This window comes from Acanthaster planci, linkage group LG01, assembly GCF_054643075.1.
Source record: "Acanthaster planci isolate LZ-2023a linkage group LG01, COTS_SCS, whole genome shotgun sequence".
Classification (NCBI taxonomy): Eukaryota; Metazoa; Echinodermata; class Asteroidea; order Valvatida; family Acanthasteridae; genus Acanthaster; species Acanthaster planci.
This window is the reverse complement of record NC_141777.1, coordinates 20,966,523-20,983,597: the sequence shown is the minus strand read 5'-3', so window position 1 is coordinate 20,983,597 and position 17,075 is coordinate 20,966,523. Positions and strand designations below refer to the sequence as shown.

General features: G+C 39.9%; 1 protein-coding gene across 2 annotated transcripts in view; it reads left to right on the top strand.

The window, feature by feature from the left end:
• Window positions 1-16,691, top strand: part of trim9 (tripartite motif containing 9) — a 58,301-nt gene extending 41,610 nt beyond the window's left edge. For both annotated transcript variants that reach the window (XM_022254304.2, XM_022254305.2), the window contains 5 exons: window positions 2,554-2,694; window positions 6,229-6,385; window positions 6,901-7,040; window positions 9,819-9,957; window positions 11,099-16,691. In XM_022254304.2, coding sequence (XP_022109996.1) covers window positions 2,554-2,694; window positions 6,229-6,385; window positions 6,901-7,040; window positions 9,819-9,957; window positions 11,099-11,610 — 1,089 coding nt within the window. In that variant the 3' untranslated portion in view covers window positions 11,611-16,691. The remainder of the gene's footprint in view (window positions 1-2,553; window positions 2,695-6,228; window positions 6,386-6,900; window positions 7,041-9,818; window positions 9,958-11,098) is intronic.
• The last annotated feature ends 384 nt before the right edge of the window (window positions 16,692-17,075 follow it).

The following is a 17,075-nucleotide window of genomic DNA, read 5'->3' as shown; positions in this document are numbered from 1 at the left end:
CATCGTAATTAAAGTCCCGTGAGTTGTTGTCTCAACACTCAGATGATGGGGAGGGGGAGATTGGTAGGGAGAAAGAAATGGTTCTTTGGCAATGCTCCTACTGGGTTTCCCTTGGGGATTTCTTCAAGCTAGGTTGGGACAGTGCCAGACTGGAAACAAAGGAGATTATGTACTTTAATATTTGGAGTGGGGGCTTTTGTTTGGCCAGAAATCACGAGTGCTGTCACAAACAATCAGTGGCTGAGGCGCTGCACTATTTCATAGGTAATTGAAACACTCGACACAGTGATCATTACATGCTTGCTGCTGTACAGTTACATTGTGGATTTGTGAACAAGGCCTAGCATCAGAGTCACAGAGCTTTTTTAAAGTTAAAATGGATGAAATGTTCGCCTAGTTTATCTTCTGATAATTCACAGGGCTGATTGGATGGAAGACACTCTGAATTATGGAGAGGGGAATGTAAATGGACTATTCTTTATCCTTCCTTGATAATAAATCACAATACCAAATCATGTTTCACAAGTCAAGAATGCACTAGGGCCGAGTCAATTCGAATAATTGACTTCGAATATACTTATACAACCTTCAATTCAATGGAGTATTTGAATATTTGGATGTACTGGCCGGCAGATTGTTGCTGAACAAACCATATACAAAATCAGTTGCAATAACACAGCCAATTGTACATTACGATCACTATAAAAGCATCTCACTTTTAGGACTATTATACTAGGACGATTTAATAATATTATTACAATAAAAAATGTCTCCGACACCACAGTTTGTGGTTGCTGACAGACTGCTTACAACTTCATCTGATGCAGCCATCTTCTTCTTCGGACCTCCAGTCATTCGATTTCAAGTTGAAATATTTACATCAAGGTTTCATCATATGTTCTTTCAACAAACTTTGCATCACTGCATCATTATCACAAAGAATACTATCATGGGACATTCATATTTATTTTAAAAAACTATTTTCATATTTTAGGATGGATTCTGTATTGGACTGTTGGGCTGCTTGAAACAAGCCTCCATACTGCGATTTAAAAACAAACAAAAACAAATTCTCTCTTCTCTTTGAATAGGAATATTTGGATATTCGGCATAGCCTTAGAATGCATGATCAAGTTTGATATATTTGGGTTAAGTTCATCTTGATTGGCATGGGATTACTCTGTTTCTCCAGGTGAGATTGTTATTAACCAAGCATTTTAAGCACAGTGCTTTCTCAGTAACAAATACTGTGATTCTTGACCAAGTCTACATATCCATAAAAACACAATAAATGCCTTTTTACGCTTGCCAACAAGGCATACACGTATTACTGTTTAAATTGCTACTGGCTTGTACAGTGCCGGTGAGTCTGCTTTAATTTTGAACTCTCCACCATGGCTGAATTTTGTTTGTGTGCAAATTCAAGTAAAACCATGTCGGATTGTTGTGTGGGAGGTTACCAAAATCTCAGTTTCCGACAGGTAGATTTTCGATGAATTTGCTTCTCCTCCTGGAGTTAGAGAGTAAGAATGTGTGCAAATCTGTGTGCAGCTTGGAATTGTGTCGCTGTATCAGCAAAAAGGTGGGAGGTGAGAAAAACTATACACGTACTGTATATGTAGGTCACCAAAATGCTTTTTATCGCAAGAATACTTCAGAAAAGGTTTAAGTAGCCTGGCTGGAGTATGAAAGCTGTTGGGATTTGTGAGTATGTTGCAGTCTTTGGAGGCTTTGTTTGGTATTTTATTTTACAATATTTCTTTCAACAGTGGTGTGTCTTAATTATAATTGCCCTTTCTCTATTGGGAGACAACATTCCTCTGTAATATTTCCATGTTGGTTTCCATGGTTCTTTGACATTTTGTGTTCTTGGTTGTTTTTATTTTCCTGTGGTTTTCATCCTCTTCATTTTAATCACTGGCTGTATTTCACATAGTGTACATGTTTCAAGTACATATGTACATGTAGCATTGATTTTAACTCATTAATTTACATACATTGCCTGAATATGTATAGTTTTAGCTATACATGTAAATGTACCTGTATATAAATCCATGAAAAGTTGTAAACATGCCTGCTATCAAAATTTATGTTTTCCTTCTGGTAATGAAATACTAATGCTTCACAGTGTTTATTTGCACTTACATGTACATGTACATGTATGTTTGCTTTGGATTTAGTTTTGGGTTGGATTTTGAATGCTTGAGAATTTTGGAAATGATTTCTAGTGAAATAACTTTGGCTGATAAAATAAATGAAAGACTCCTTTCAGGTTTAATATGCAGTGTTTATGTGTTTTTTTAATTTACGGGTTTGGGTTGAATTTGGAACCTTGAGCTTCTTAAATTGGAAACCATGAGAGGTAAGAAGTCAAACAGCACTGAAATTATATACATATAGCACAGATTCCCAAATTTAGTTGTAATATCTGTCAAGCACTCATTGTATATGTAACTCACCCCCAGATGACTGCCATGGGAACACGGCTTTGTCATTTCAGGGTACTGCAGTTAGGCCATTGTCTGATTGTAAATTTTTGTCCTCCCTGTTCAGGTTCAGCGGGAGCGTGAGTTCAAGACCAAGATGATCAAGAACCACATTGGGCAGTGCAGCAGCAAACTGAAGCAGACCACTGGCCTGCTGGAATACGCCATAGAGGTCATGAAGGAGCAGGATCCTGCAGCCTTCTTGATGGTAATGGGATGAGGGGGGGCAGTATTCAGAAATGGAACCCCTGTTGTGTGTAGTGCTGTGTCTGAAGGTTGTGGCTGTGGCTGAAAGTAACATGTGCACCTACATGTATGGCTAGCTGCTCCAGTGGCTTCCCATTGACACATGTATACTCTTAGGCACAGCCAGGTGATGCTTTGGAGAGAGTGGAGGGATGCTTCAGATACTACACCTCAGTGTTGTAGTCCATTCTTTCACAATGTGCCTTTGAGCAGAAGCACTACCTCGTCGGTTGAAAGAGCCATGTCGGTGGGGAGTGTTCATTTTGTTGGTACTGATGAGACTGTAACGTGCATATTTCATAGTAATTTGTGAGCCAGCCAAGTGCAATTCCCACTGAAGGAGCCTCTGTTATGAGGAAAATTGCACCCTCTCTTGGTTTCGCTCAGTCAGAAACATCAGAAAGCCACAGAATGCAACATACAAGTTTTAGCAACCAACTCTTTGCTTAAAATATTGTTGTACGTGGGTGTTCAAGACATGCACAGAAAAGATACTTCATTCCTTGGACTAGGAAAAAGGAACTAGATTTTACAATTTTTCTGCAACTTTGTCCTGGAAATAACCTTCTATAGCTTAAATTTGTTGTATGTTTGAAAGACCTATTTTCAAGAAAACCTGCATCTACCCTAGAATAACCCCAGAACGTAATCAGTGTGCTGTCGATTCTGTTCCCTCAAATTGCAGATTTTGGGGAAATGTGATGAGTGGTTATTAATGGAAACTGGGCCAATGGCAAAAGGAGTAGACACTGTGCAATCACAGCCGGCCCCAGGGAACTTCCAACAACATGAGCCCGCTCCGCAGTCATGATTGATTTCAGCGTGCAAATTAAAGGCCCAAAATAGCCTTCAAAGTCCCCACAACTGCATATTATGTGCTCTAAAGATAGCGTGAACGAAAAAGGGGTCAACGACTGAGGCGGCTGATTGTGTTTCTCACCGCTGAACTGGTTTCCCGTAAATGACTCGATTGAGAATGAATATATTTGGAGGCACATTGTGAGCCATCGCATGAAAGGGAGACAGAAGTTGCAAACTTGAAATGTTTTTGCAGACTGGTTGGACTGGGAGGATGTTTAATATAAAATTTGATAACAAAGAACAAGCCTTTGTGCATGTACTCATCCGATAGCTGCAGGGTCTCTCTTGTTGAAACATGAAACCTAGTCTTTTTTGCACATCGAAACGAATCATGGCAACAAAAAAGTAAACTGACCCAGTGAACAAAAGTGTTCCATTTTTTACCCTGGTGCACCAAAAAAGTTGTGTTTTCACCCAGAAAGTTGCATCTAGAATGGCTCGATACAGTATTATTAAAGTCTTCCTGGTCTCTTGAGAGACACTTTTATATCATACCAAGGATTTGGTGATCAAAGATGGGGGAAAGACACGATAGAAGCTCCTTATCTGTTGTCTATTAGACTGAAGAAATTTGCTGAAACAAATAGTGGCAAAGAATGTTCAGTGAATAGTGATGGGCATGTCAGAGAGATGTGCAGTTGTCGAATGCACAGGATTAGGCACAGATCTCAGACTTTCTGGTTTCAATTTCATGGGGCGCTTTTAGGCCGAGAAAAGCGCTGAGAAGATTGATGTGCTCGGCAAAAATCAGCTGTGAACCAGCCAAAGACATTAATGTACATTAATGTTTGTGGCCAAGTGGATGTTCTCTGCGCTTACTAGCAAGCAGCACCAAGAAATTGGCCTCATTGCAATTATAAAGAAATATATGTATTTATATACATTGCGCAATGAAATTGTACATGATACTGTGCGACCTGCTTACTAGTAACAAGGAAGGACATTGTGGGGATATGTATGCTTGTGCACAGAATGTTCGTAGCCAATTTTCAACTGAATGGACACAAACAAGTGGGGTCTTCTCATGAGAGGAATGGACCTGCATAAGTTCTACTCTGGCTTCCATCAATAAGCACTATGCCACATATTTTCTACCACTGGAATAATGCTACACATTGCATCCAGAAACCACAATCAACTTAAACCCATCAAATCAAATACAAATAGAATATGCATACAACAGTGTTCTCATGATAAATGAACGGAATTCTGCACAGCCAAAAAATGTTGATCAAAAACCTGTCAGGTTTTTAGTTGTCTTCCCTTGGGGCATATTTGGGAGGGGGGGGGCTGGGGGAATGGAGAGAAGTGACTCATGTATACATTCAGCAATAAATCTGTGCCACCATTCACATTGCCCCAGTTGCTTCTTTTTCAGTCTTACCAGATGGGATATTCTGGTATTGAAACATGGGTAGGACAGATTCATGTTCCGTTTGGGTTATCTCGGCATGTGTGATATATCACTGCGGTTGTCATGGTGATATGACTGATGCCTGAGCAAACAGCGGCATTGCATTACTACATCGGGAACTTGCCATACACCAGCAATTCACGTTTGTGCACATACCAATGGAATCCTTTGAAATTGTCTATTCCATACTGGTATTTTGTTCTAATCGTTACGTCCCAAACTACAACACAATTGGTGTATGTATCAACATTGCAGTGTGCTATGCTCAAATAATGACACACGTGTCCAAATATGCTGCAGGTGTATTTTATCATGAATTTTCATCCAAGCACAGTATGTGTATATTTCACCCATGTCTTAGAAACACATGTGTACATAGCAAATAAGTCAGAATTCCATTCCATCTTATTTAATATGTTCTACAAAGTATAAACACGCACTAAAATTGTTCTCTCCCAGACTATGTCAAAGTATTCTTAAGTTTGGGAATGCAGTCATTACTGTAGTAACTTACTAAAGTTCTGTGCGCCTGTGTAATATATTTACACAAGCATTTTTTGGCACTACAATTCTATTCAGGCGTCACTTTTTACTATATATTTAGTAGAGGGGATGATGTACAATATTGTGCACATGAGAAATGAATGATTGGATTCCAGATGTTGGTCACACTGAAAATCTGCAATCACATCTGCATCTTGCTATGTGTATATTGTCTTGTGTACCACGAAATCCAAATGTACTTTACAGGTATATTAACCAAGAAATCTTAATGCTGATACCTGGAAATTTTGGAAACCTACTTGCAGAGGGAATAGGTGACACCCACCTCCCTGACACATATGGAATATATTTTGAAGGTTTTTGAAATGTTAAAGACTTCCATCAAAATGCTTTGGGAAGAAACTGACTAAAACCCTCCTTTTTCCCCAACTTGCTTGCTGTCAAGTCCCATTGAAAATAAAATATGGCTGTGCCAGAAGAACATATGTGTAGACAATTTTAACAACTCTCAAAAAATGGGCACGTCGGTAAAAGAAAAAAACTTACCAGTTTCTAGACAGTCTTGTTTTATTTATCAAGAGCTAAAGAGCTTTGGAAAATTGCAAACAGAGCAGAGAAAGTCACAATCAAACACTCTGGCCTCTCTCTGTCAACAGTTTCCCATTCCATTTGAAATTATTTTCTGCCACTCTCAACGTTAGCCTGCCATTTCCGCAGGTGTCTGGTGCTCTGATCAACCGCGTTCGCCACACCGAAGTCTCCTGGAAGAAGGAGATGATCCTGGAGCACCGGGTGGATGCCGAGTTTGACCTGACGCTGGACAGTGGGCCCGTTCTGAGGGCCATTGAGCGACTCAACTTCAAAGAGATGAAAGGTAATGTTTAACCCAGGACAGGAAGCAGAAATTCTCCTGCCAGGAAAAGGCAACGCTGAGAAAATATTTGAACTCTAGACATCCAGCATTCATCAAAGGGAGATCCTGTCTTTTGGTAGTTTTCCATTTATTCACATGCCTTCTGCCAGTGTTTTAGTCAAGTCCATTATTCACAAAACCCTTCATAAGTCCAGTCAAGTTCTTTTCCCAAGACCAGTAACAGGGTCAAGAGTGACTAAAGAATGCTGTTGTCACTTGAATAGCTTGTGACTTGACTTAAGAATTGATAACTTGTGCTGGATATGTGGGGACTTGCACAGCTGCCTCATACATCTGCAAGCAAATTCTAAGATATACTATAAATCATCCAGTTCTTCCTATACTCTGCCTTACGCTGGGATTGTATACAATGTACAGCTGTATGTTTCCCAATTTCAAAGAAGCTCACTGTTCAAGTTAAAGTGTAACTTGCTGGGATTAAGTGGTGCACATTACCTTTTATTTTTAAAACCTAGTGCCTGACCCCCCCATCATCGTCACAGAAAATTGCAGCGCCGAGAACAATAGTGTGACCCTAGCCTGGCAGCCATACCCATCCAGCTGGGTGGAAGGCTATGTGCTGGAGCTTGACGATGGAAACAACGGGGAGTTCAGGGTAGGTATACAACAGGTATACAACAAGGGTGGTTTGTTTATCTAAATATTGAAGCCGGTTGCTCTGGTTTTAAGTCTGCTTGACTTTTCGAAAGATTGTAGATTTCGTGGGTAGTTAGCCCTTCATGTTTCTCAAAGTGTAACTTACAGTATTATTTATACAAAATCCAAATACATGTACATTTTCACCATGGGCATTGCCAGGGGATGGGCCATGGGGATACTTGCCCCTCCCAGCAAAAAAATGAAGAAAAAAAAGAAACAGGGAAAAAAGTGAAAGATTTGAGAAAAGAAAAGGGTGAAAGGGTATGAAAGGACGAAGGGGGTGTATCTCGATCACATGTCAGTGATGTGTTTGGTATATTCAACAGTGAGACCATTTAATACATGTGTATTAAATGTACCATTGAACCACGTGCATACACAAGCAGACAATTTGCTGCAGCTTCTCACACAAGCAAAGAACACTCTACCCCAGTTGGGTGGGTAAAGTGCTTGCGGGTTTCCTCACACTAGCAGACGCAATTTTCAGTCGCAACTCGGAACGTGAAAACTTGAGTCACATCCTGAGAAAGTAAAACACAGAGGATCAACCTTGCTTTGAATACATCAGTCATTTGCATGAACTATATGATAAGATTTTACTGATCTCTTAAGAGGAGTAGCTGGATATTGCATCTCATTTATGTAGGCTACAGGAATGTGTATACGTTGTTCTACTTTGTGGGATACATTTACGTGTACATGTATGTGTTGCATTGGATACAGAACAACAAAGCTGCCACATCCGAATGAATAGTGTTCACTGTTAAGGTACAAAGTTTAATGAAGGGAAATGGGTACAGTTTTTTCATGCAAAGTAAAATCGGCTCTTGCCAAACAGGTGAAAGGCCTAAGTGATTAAGCATCCCTCTTGGAAAGGCTTAATGTATTTGTTCTTCAGTGGAATGGGGATAACTAGGCAAAGACTGCCGGGCTAATGGCTCATTTCTGATTGGGTAATGGGCCGTTTAGAATGGTGATTTATCTGGCTGTGTTTGTATTTGCTGAGGAGCCACTTGAGGTCCTTAGGTGGTGTATGATGCAACGTTCTTTGTGCACCATATTTGGATGAGCCAGACATCTTTAATTCCAAGTTGGGAGGCATTTTGGAGCTTGAGCCATGAGTACGTGAAGGTGGCTGATTGGGGCTGAGTGTGTTGCAGATGCAGCTAAACTTGACAACTGTGCTGCAACTTATGGCCAAAAATACTGTTTAACACTTTCAGTTATACCTTCAGAATTGCTTTTTGTTATCCGTGGATGTCCAAAATATTTTCGGAATAAGTTCAAGAATATAAACTATATGTAGTTAGACTTCCTAGCTCTTGAAGCATTAATATGCATTCATAAATACCTTAGACAGTTTCCCTATTCAACAACGCACAACGTTATATTTGATAATGCCCTCTGCGATTTGATAATGCCTGCTGCATAAAAACGTGCTGACTCCTGGAGACAAGACAGTATTAATCCATTCCTATTAGTCAAGAGTCTGTGTGCACCACGGCATGCAGAAGTCACCGCGTGCACCAAGTCCATATAAGGAGATTGTTCTTGACTATTTGCGCAAGGAATATACCATAAAATGGATACGGGTGTTCTGGAAAATGAAAGTAAAGTTCTTGATCAAACTCCTTGGAAATTTATTGTATATTGACTTCTTTTGACTTTCTGATGTAAAGGGTATTTATGAACGGGAATGAATGCTTGGTTTGTCTTAAATTAACTAATAATAATAATGCCCTCCCCTGCAGCTTGAGCATTAGTCGCATCCATTCTCCTGAGCTTGTCTTAAATGACCGTTTAAGACTGGCCAAGCACACATTTATTCCCTCATTGGTCCCCACTGTTAATTGTTACAACAACATCAATGCTCCGTCCATGGATTATTTTAAGAACCTTCTTTATATTAACCCTTCCCATTAAATAAGTTGGCTCTTGCCTTGCTCTTGTGCTTTCAATTGTGGTTTTTCCTATCTTGTTGGTACATGGGAACCTCACTGTGATGTTAACTGAATAAGAAATACTCACTGCTAGTATACTGGAAACAGATGAATTGTAGGAACCAACAAAGGGTGCCCCCTTTGGAGAACCCTGGCCCCCCATGAAAATGGAAGAACACTTAGCTAACACTTTCCTCAGTGGAGCTCATAATGATACGTGTAGTTGAATACCCAACTTCTACATGTAACTTCAAGGAGTAGAAATATTATTGAGACTCAGGCTATCATTAGAGGGATCTTTCACTGTTTTTGTCCATTTTCCTACAACCGGTCTACACTGTGACAAACTGTGCTCCACCAAACACACTACTAATGCCAGCACCTTGTTGAGGAGAAATGGGGGGCGAGGGAAATTGATCGAGATTGGAGAAGCCTTAGTGTGCCTCTAATCTCGAGAGGCTGTGGTGTGCCTTCACAATATTTCAGATCTTTGCGGTAATCATTGTACAATGTGTGGTCCCCGCAACTATGGAACAAGCATTGTGTACACACATGCAGACAGACACATACAAACATCTTGACACAGACATTTGAGTAGTGGAGTCAGACAGATCGTAGTGTCAACCTATACAACCATTGAGGATTCAAGTACTACTTGAGTGTCATGTATGTGAAATTAAGAGCATTCATTTCACAAGTGGATGGTACATATGTGTAAGTAGTTATTAGCCTGTTTATTCTTTTCTTACTGTTGAATCATATGCATACTTGTGCATTTCTCTGCATGCTCCCAGGAAGTGTACTATGGTCGGGAGACAATATGCACAGTTGACGGACTCCACTTTGACACCACATACAACGCCCGGATCAAAGCCTACAATCACGCTGGTGAAGGCGACTACAGCGAGACCATCTGTCTTCAGACAGCAGAAGGTAAAGTGAATATTCATTTCTTTATTGAGGGTGGAACTTTTTTTGCAATGAAGGGGAAAGCACATCCTAAGATCATTGAAAATAATAATATTGTTGCAAATTTTGTTGAAAACAGCCCGCAAATTTTTTTTCGGGAAATAGTGTTCCAAATTAGTGCTTACTTCACTGCAGTTCCATTTTTCCCCCTAAGCATTACTGTTTCACATGTTGGGGGCTACACAGGTTTTGCTACACAGCAATCATGCTGGTGAAAGAGATTATAATGAGGACAATTTGTCACTAGACAGGAAATGGGAAAACCAGCTGTCCACATATTCATGTAATGACGTTTTTATAGGAAGGGGGTCTTCAAGTCACATTTTGAAAATATCAGGCAGAGTTTCTCCGAGTTGTTGAAACTGTATTCAATCTCTTTTTGCTGAATGTTGACTGCAGAGGCAAAAACAACCATCAACATTTGGGCAGATATTGTCATCCTGTGTTCAAGCATTTTACGATGACTGTCCTGGACAGGCAGGGAACTGTTGTAACAGCCCCGTGACCCATCAAACTTGTTAGGCTATTTAAACTAATTCCTAATTTGGATGTTGCTTCTTGTACATGTTGTTTTGCTTGATAGACTCTGTTCTAGAGTTGCACAAGCATCCGTGTAATTCGAATGCACTTCCATATACTATAGCCTGTGTCCATATTTTACGGCTAGGGCTGGAAATAACCCATATACCTAGAGAAGCCCTAGGCACTGGCTATAGTCACTTCTCATAGACATGCCGTTACAGACACACGTATATCACTGCTAGCAGTACACAGCCATTGATTCAGACATGCCCACAGTCATCATTTCCCTCACCTTGATCCCCTCAGAAGAACATCGGCTGGAAAACGAGACTAGTAAGAGCCAAGTTTAGTTACAGTTGTGAACCACTGGCTGATGCACAAAATACAGTACAATATATTCTGGGTAAAATTCAACCTCTTAACTCGATTTTTATTACCAACAACCTGACATTCAAGTATGTACCGCTAACACTGTCTATAATGTAATCGTCTCACACAGATCACAGTTTCATGTCTTTCTGCTCATCGGAAGTATCAGTTGCTGGAAGACATTTAAACTCTTGGACATCTGTTTATATTTCAGTGGCTTGGTTTCAGCCGGACCCACGTTCTGCCCACCCGGACATCATCTTCACCAATGATAACATGACAGTGACTTGCAACACCTATGACGAGCGCGTCACCCTGGGCAACGTGGGCTTCTCCAAAGGGGTGCATTACTGGGAGATCACCATTGACCGCTATGACAACCACCCAGACCCGGCCTTTGGTGTGGCCCGCTTCAACACAGCCCGGGACGCCATGCTGGGCAAGGACGACAAGTCCTGGTCCATGTACGTGGACAACAATCGCAGCTGGTTCATCCACAGCAATGCCCACTCAGACCGGACAGAGGGTGGGATCGACGTCGGGTCAGTGGTGGGCGTGCTGCTGGACCTGAACAAGCAGACGCTGCGATTCTACATCAACGACTGCAAGCAGGGGCCTGTGGCCTTCACAGGCCTGGCGGGCATCTTCTACCCAGCCATCAGCCTGAATCGCAACACACAGGTGACCTTTCACCCTGGATTAGAAATCCCGGCTGACTGTGATTAATGCATGAGTTACACCTTGGGCAGGTAAAACATGCTACGGTTGGATTTCATCAGAACTTTGCTTGTTATGTCAGTTGGCTCTTTATTTTTTTTTGATCTGATGGATAACTTGCTTACGGCTGAGCCACAGGTGAACCTTTAGTAATGTTTCCAGCCAACAAGCCTGCTTTAGGGGCTGCAGGGGGCGGTTTTTTTGTGCAAATTCTTTAACTTTGCAATTTATTTCTGGTGCCCATGAAATATGTAGGGAGGCCCAACCCTTGAATTTTGGCATCAGTTTTTTCATCCTTTTCTCCCTGAGTTGTCTGTTCAGCCGTTTTTCAACTGCCCTGGTAAAAATTATGGCGCATATAGGTGTCACCTGTGGCCATGTGTGTTCTTTGCTAAGTGTGGTTTCGCTTCCTAGCAAATCGGTTTATCCAAAGGTATTTATGGTGTGGGCTCCCCACTTCAATTCTAATAACTCAAGATAGGCATTTCTGGATTATTTGGGGTTGGCGGATCACTTAGTAGCAGCGTCCTCGTGTCGGATCGTTTTCTGCGCTTTAACCCAACCAAGCATGATGCGTCAATACGTCAACCCTGGAAGTGAAAAAAGAATTCTTAAACGAGTGCTCACGTCCTCCGTGAAACAAATAAGGAAATTTGAGTGTTTACACGTTATCTGGCTTCAAGTGGTTGAAATTATGCGACCTGTCTAACTTGCAGTAGTGTATTGGTCAGTAACAAATAGTCCACTAGTTCTGCAGAAGTATCTTTGAGAAGACCGTGCTCATGGACCTACTGTCATTTACCAGTGTTGAATTTTAGGATGCACACGTTTTCAATTGGGTACCGAAAACACATTAGATTTAGCTTGTACATAAGCTTTGTACGTGTCATCTCCAGAACGAAAACTTTTGCACAGATTAAGGTATGCACATGTATGGCTGTAGCTTGAAGTATGTACTTTTCAGCCTCCACTAAAAAGTACTAACTAAACAGATATTTCTTTATTTTTCAGGACTTTTATCATTATCTTTCCTACAAAAATATTTGGAGAAACCCTGTGGGTGTTTATGCTGGTGCCACATTGGCCTGTGCACAAGTGTGGTTCCATGGCATGGGTTATTCAACGGTTTAAAATCCTATAGGTGGTTTCTGAAAGATTTTGAAGGATTTAGGAAGGTTCCCTTTCACATTTACTTGGCTTCAGATCTAATGTTCCTTCAAATATGCCACTGGATAGTGCAGTACTGCACAGTGGGGAATTTTGGAGGTTTGAGAAAGTGCTTGGTGAGACTAGTGTACTTAATGGGTAAGGTTGTATGAAACTCTGCATATTGTGCACATTGAAGTAAAGTGACAGTAGTCATTTAGTGAGTGATTTCTGAACAAGTTTATTTACAGTCTGTGGGAAAGGGAGGCTTTGAGATAAAGTTAAGTTTCCTATTTCAGCTCTCTAAAACTTTAACATCCTTAAATTGCCTTAGGGTTAAGCGAGTTGTCAGTCCACCGTGTGACTCTTGTATACATGTCTGTAGTGCTACGGATACAAGTGGACAACAGATATTCTACATGGAGAGGTACATGTACATGTAGTCAGTTTTAGAATGTTGCGAAATATAGTTGAGTGTATTTGGCTCATTGTACCATTAACATGTGTATATTTATTATTTATCAAAAATAGGTTCTTACTGATCAAAAATAGTCATCTTACGAAGTCTTATATATTTATAAGCTCAGTACATAATGTACAGTTATTTATAAATGCTTAAAGGAGATATTTGACCACGTTCTGTGTCAGAGAAATGATTACAGTTTATAGTGTACCAGTGTGCTAAAAATGCCTATGCTTACTGTAGTGTAATTGAAGTGTTCATATTTTTCTTAGTTTTTTTTTTCAGCTGAAATAGGTAGAATACTTGCCTGATAGGTTTTTCAGATTAGAGTTTAGCCTGTTTGCTTTTTATGCAACGCAGTATTTAGAGCAGCACTTGATATCAGCCTGAATGTTTAGCATTGAGCATTGATGTTTTATCCGTTGCTAGGGAACCTGTTGTACTCATTTGTATAGACAATCAAGGTATTCGTGTATGGGAGTTTGTTTCTGCATTCAATTGGGGACCCTGAACAATAGAGGACAATAAAGTCCCCGATTGACAGAGGGTCCCCGATTGACAACTGTGTACAAAACATATGGGTGGTCTTCTAAAAAGGTTGAAGAACTGTACAAACAAAAGAGGAACAATAGGGGGTCCCCAGTTGCAGGCAAATATACACTTGGGTGTCTTTCTGTGGAACAGTATTGCTTTTCTTTCACTGACAACTGTAAATATTTTTCTGCTACTGCATAGGACTACATGTACTGTACAAAGCAAAATGAAATGTGTGTATAATCTAAAGCTTTTCTTAGTACTTAATTTAGGAATTATTAATGCATTTAGTAGAAAAATTTGTATACGTATGCCATGTTTAAGTTGTCCATTTGATATATTGAGCCACTGTATTCAAGTTAACTGAATCATGAACCGTCTAAGCTGCAATAGATACATGATACTTGCCCCTAAACATTCACTTGACAAAATTTAAAATGCAATTAATTTCTGGCCTAATTTTTCCATTTTCATAAAAGTGCTTTCACAAAGTGTGGAAAACATTTAGACACTTGCCCCCGTATTTCAAACTTAAAGTGGTTGAAATTTTGTGAAAAAAATTCAAAACAAATTGTGCTCACGTGAATCTGTTACATATTAGTATATTATTTGATGTTTTAGAGATAATGATTTGTAATGATGACTATCTAATGTTAGTAACGTGACAAAGTACTGATGTGCCTTCTCACAATTTGTTGGTGACTATACAATTTGACTTTGGATGCAGGAAAAGCTATGTCCCCTTGGTGATTTTCCTTTCAGATTTTCAAGGTTATTTTGATTTCAAAAAAACCAGGAGTGTTAAATATGACATTCAAGACTTTTTTTCATTTTCCAAGTGACTAATCGCCAGTTTCTCCCTCAGAAATTCAAATACCATTTTTTCATTGTGCCAACGAAGCTGAGAAACACTGGTTATGTTTCCAGTTTCAAAACGTAGTCATTATGTGAAGTGGTCACTTTAAGTTCCACTGATTAAATATAATGTATCTAATGGGTGTAATGAAGTTTATCAACCTCTCTTGTAGTTGTACCCAATGAATCACATACTTTTTTAAAAGCAAAACACACAAATAATGCCTGTAGAAAAAACTGTATCAACATGTGTGAGCAAAAACTCCTCTCCAGTTCCAGTACACTCATTTACTCCAGTCTTCAGAAATTTCACTTTTTTAGTACAGGGCACTACCCTATTAAAATGCCAGTTCATAGACAAAACTAAATCGTGTCATAAAACTGATTTTTTAAATTGTAATTTGTTGACCATGTAGGGTTTTTTACATTGAAATAATTCCAGCGTCGATGGCAAGATTTAACACAGAGGGAAAGATAAGATTTGATGTGCTTAAATGCTGCAGATTTTGTGTCAAGATGACATAAGGGCAAACATTGTGTACCTGTTTTTAAAGGATCAGTGATTTTATACCGTACCTTATCCATGAGGGAATTTTACACGTTTTATGCAATAATGTCAGCATTTTGAAATTCAGCATTTAGCTTGACTTTGTGATGGTGATTTCTTTGCATTATATTACCTTTCATTCATAAACAAACCATTTTGTGAGAGAATTTTTGAATGCACAGATGAAAGTGTGATTCAACATTAACAGATTGTCTTCCCAAACAGATGCTTATAACATAATGTTCGGGATTGTAGAAGTTTTAGTTATAACATGTCCTAAAAACTAGGTTAGTTTAACAAATAACTTTTGAAAGTTGTAATTCTGTGTATAGCATCTTGTGGTTTTTAAGGTCAGTTACACTAGGCATCGACGTGACCTGTTAAATTGATATTCCCTGTTAAATGTCTTTATCCTGAAGTTTTCCTTTAATTTGTGCTTTGTTTAGTTGTGATTGTTGATATTTCAAAAACTACGAAGCAATGTCAAAATATCAGCTGGGATTTTAGAATTACCCGTAACAGTTTAGACCGGGCGATACTGCGCCCGTAAAAGTAATTGTGTGACTGTTGTGAATGAAGCGCCTTTTGCAAACTTTCCCCGGTATTTGCCCAGTGGCGAAGCCATAAGACCGATCGAGTGGAGACTGTGGCCGACGCAGGAGAAGCAGAAGCTGGTGCGGGCGCCACAAGGTAGTGACTAACGATAGCGTTCATGTTATTCGACCGTAAGCCTTAACTTTAAAAGGGCGTTCTTCCTGCTGTATTCTCCACTCGGTTTGCCTTGTGACTTGCACCTCGTTGAAGTGATGAAGTCTTTGTCAAAAGACGGTTTACCTGTACACATGGGTGTAAATCCCCGGGCATGGTGGAAGGTATATACATGTATCTCAGACTTCAAACGAATAAAATGTGTTCAATATCACTCAAAAAATAAGAAAAATAATTAAAAACCATAAATGTGCCATTCCGACTACATATTCAAATGCACGTCAATATCATGAACATCGACCTCTATAAAGAGTCATATGGTCCCCCCCCCGCTTTTCAAATTTTCATAGCGGGGAAAGTCATCCCCTTCCCCACCATTCCCCACCCCCACCCTACCTTCCGGCACAGATTTACGCCACTGCCGCGCCTGTAGGCCAACATGTATTTATAACGCACGATATTGCCAGAATCAGCTTGATTGTTGCCATATCGTGAGATTTTAGCAGCTATTAGATAACTTGCGCAATAGGCGAGTTTTCAGTGCTCAACCACTTCGAGGTCAAGCTAAAGCTGTAGAGAGAGGGAATGCTCGTGGTTTGATCGGATGAGTTGTGCTTCCTTCCCAAAGGGATTACAAATTAAAACGATAGTATCCATCACTTGAAATTTTGGGGGTTTTTGTGCACAAGTGTTTGAGCAGTGTTGCTTGCTTTTCAGCAATGTAGTAGCTTGTCAGTTAATTCACACTCGTAATGCTGGTCGTGTCATTATGGACGATTGGTTTTTATACAAATCATTCATGGCAATATGCATTAAACGAATGACTGTGTGACTGCATACGTATCCAGGTCTGTGTTTTTCGTTTTTTTTTTTTTTTTTACACCTGCCGTCTTTGCTATAATAATACATTCGGGATGGTATAGAGTGTACACAAGTGAGACATTTGTAACAATTTATAATTTGAACAGTCGTTGTGGGAACACTGATTTCAGTGATATGCATCTCGGAAGCACTGAGTTCAATTTTGAATCTCCGAATGCTAGTGTAGGTTATCTTTGGATCATTGGACTTACATGGGCTTTCTTTCAAAGCATACACAGAGAAAAAAAAGGTATAAAACGGAGGATGTGCTCCTTCCAAAATAAACTGATCAAATAAGCGGATCGTTTTTAGTCAGCCAGATTTTCGTTCTGATTCGGTTGTGTTGTACTCTATTCTGTT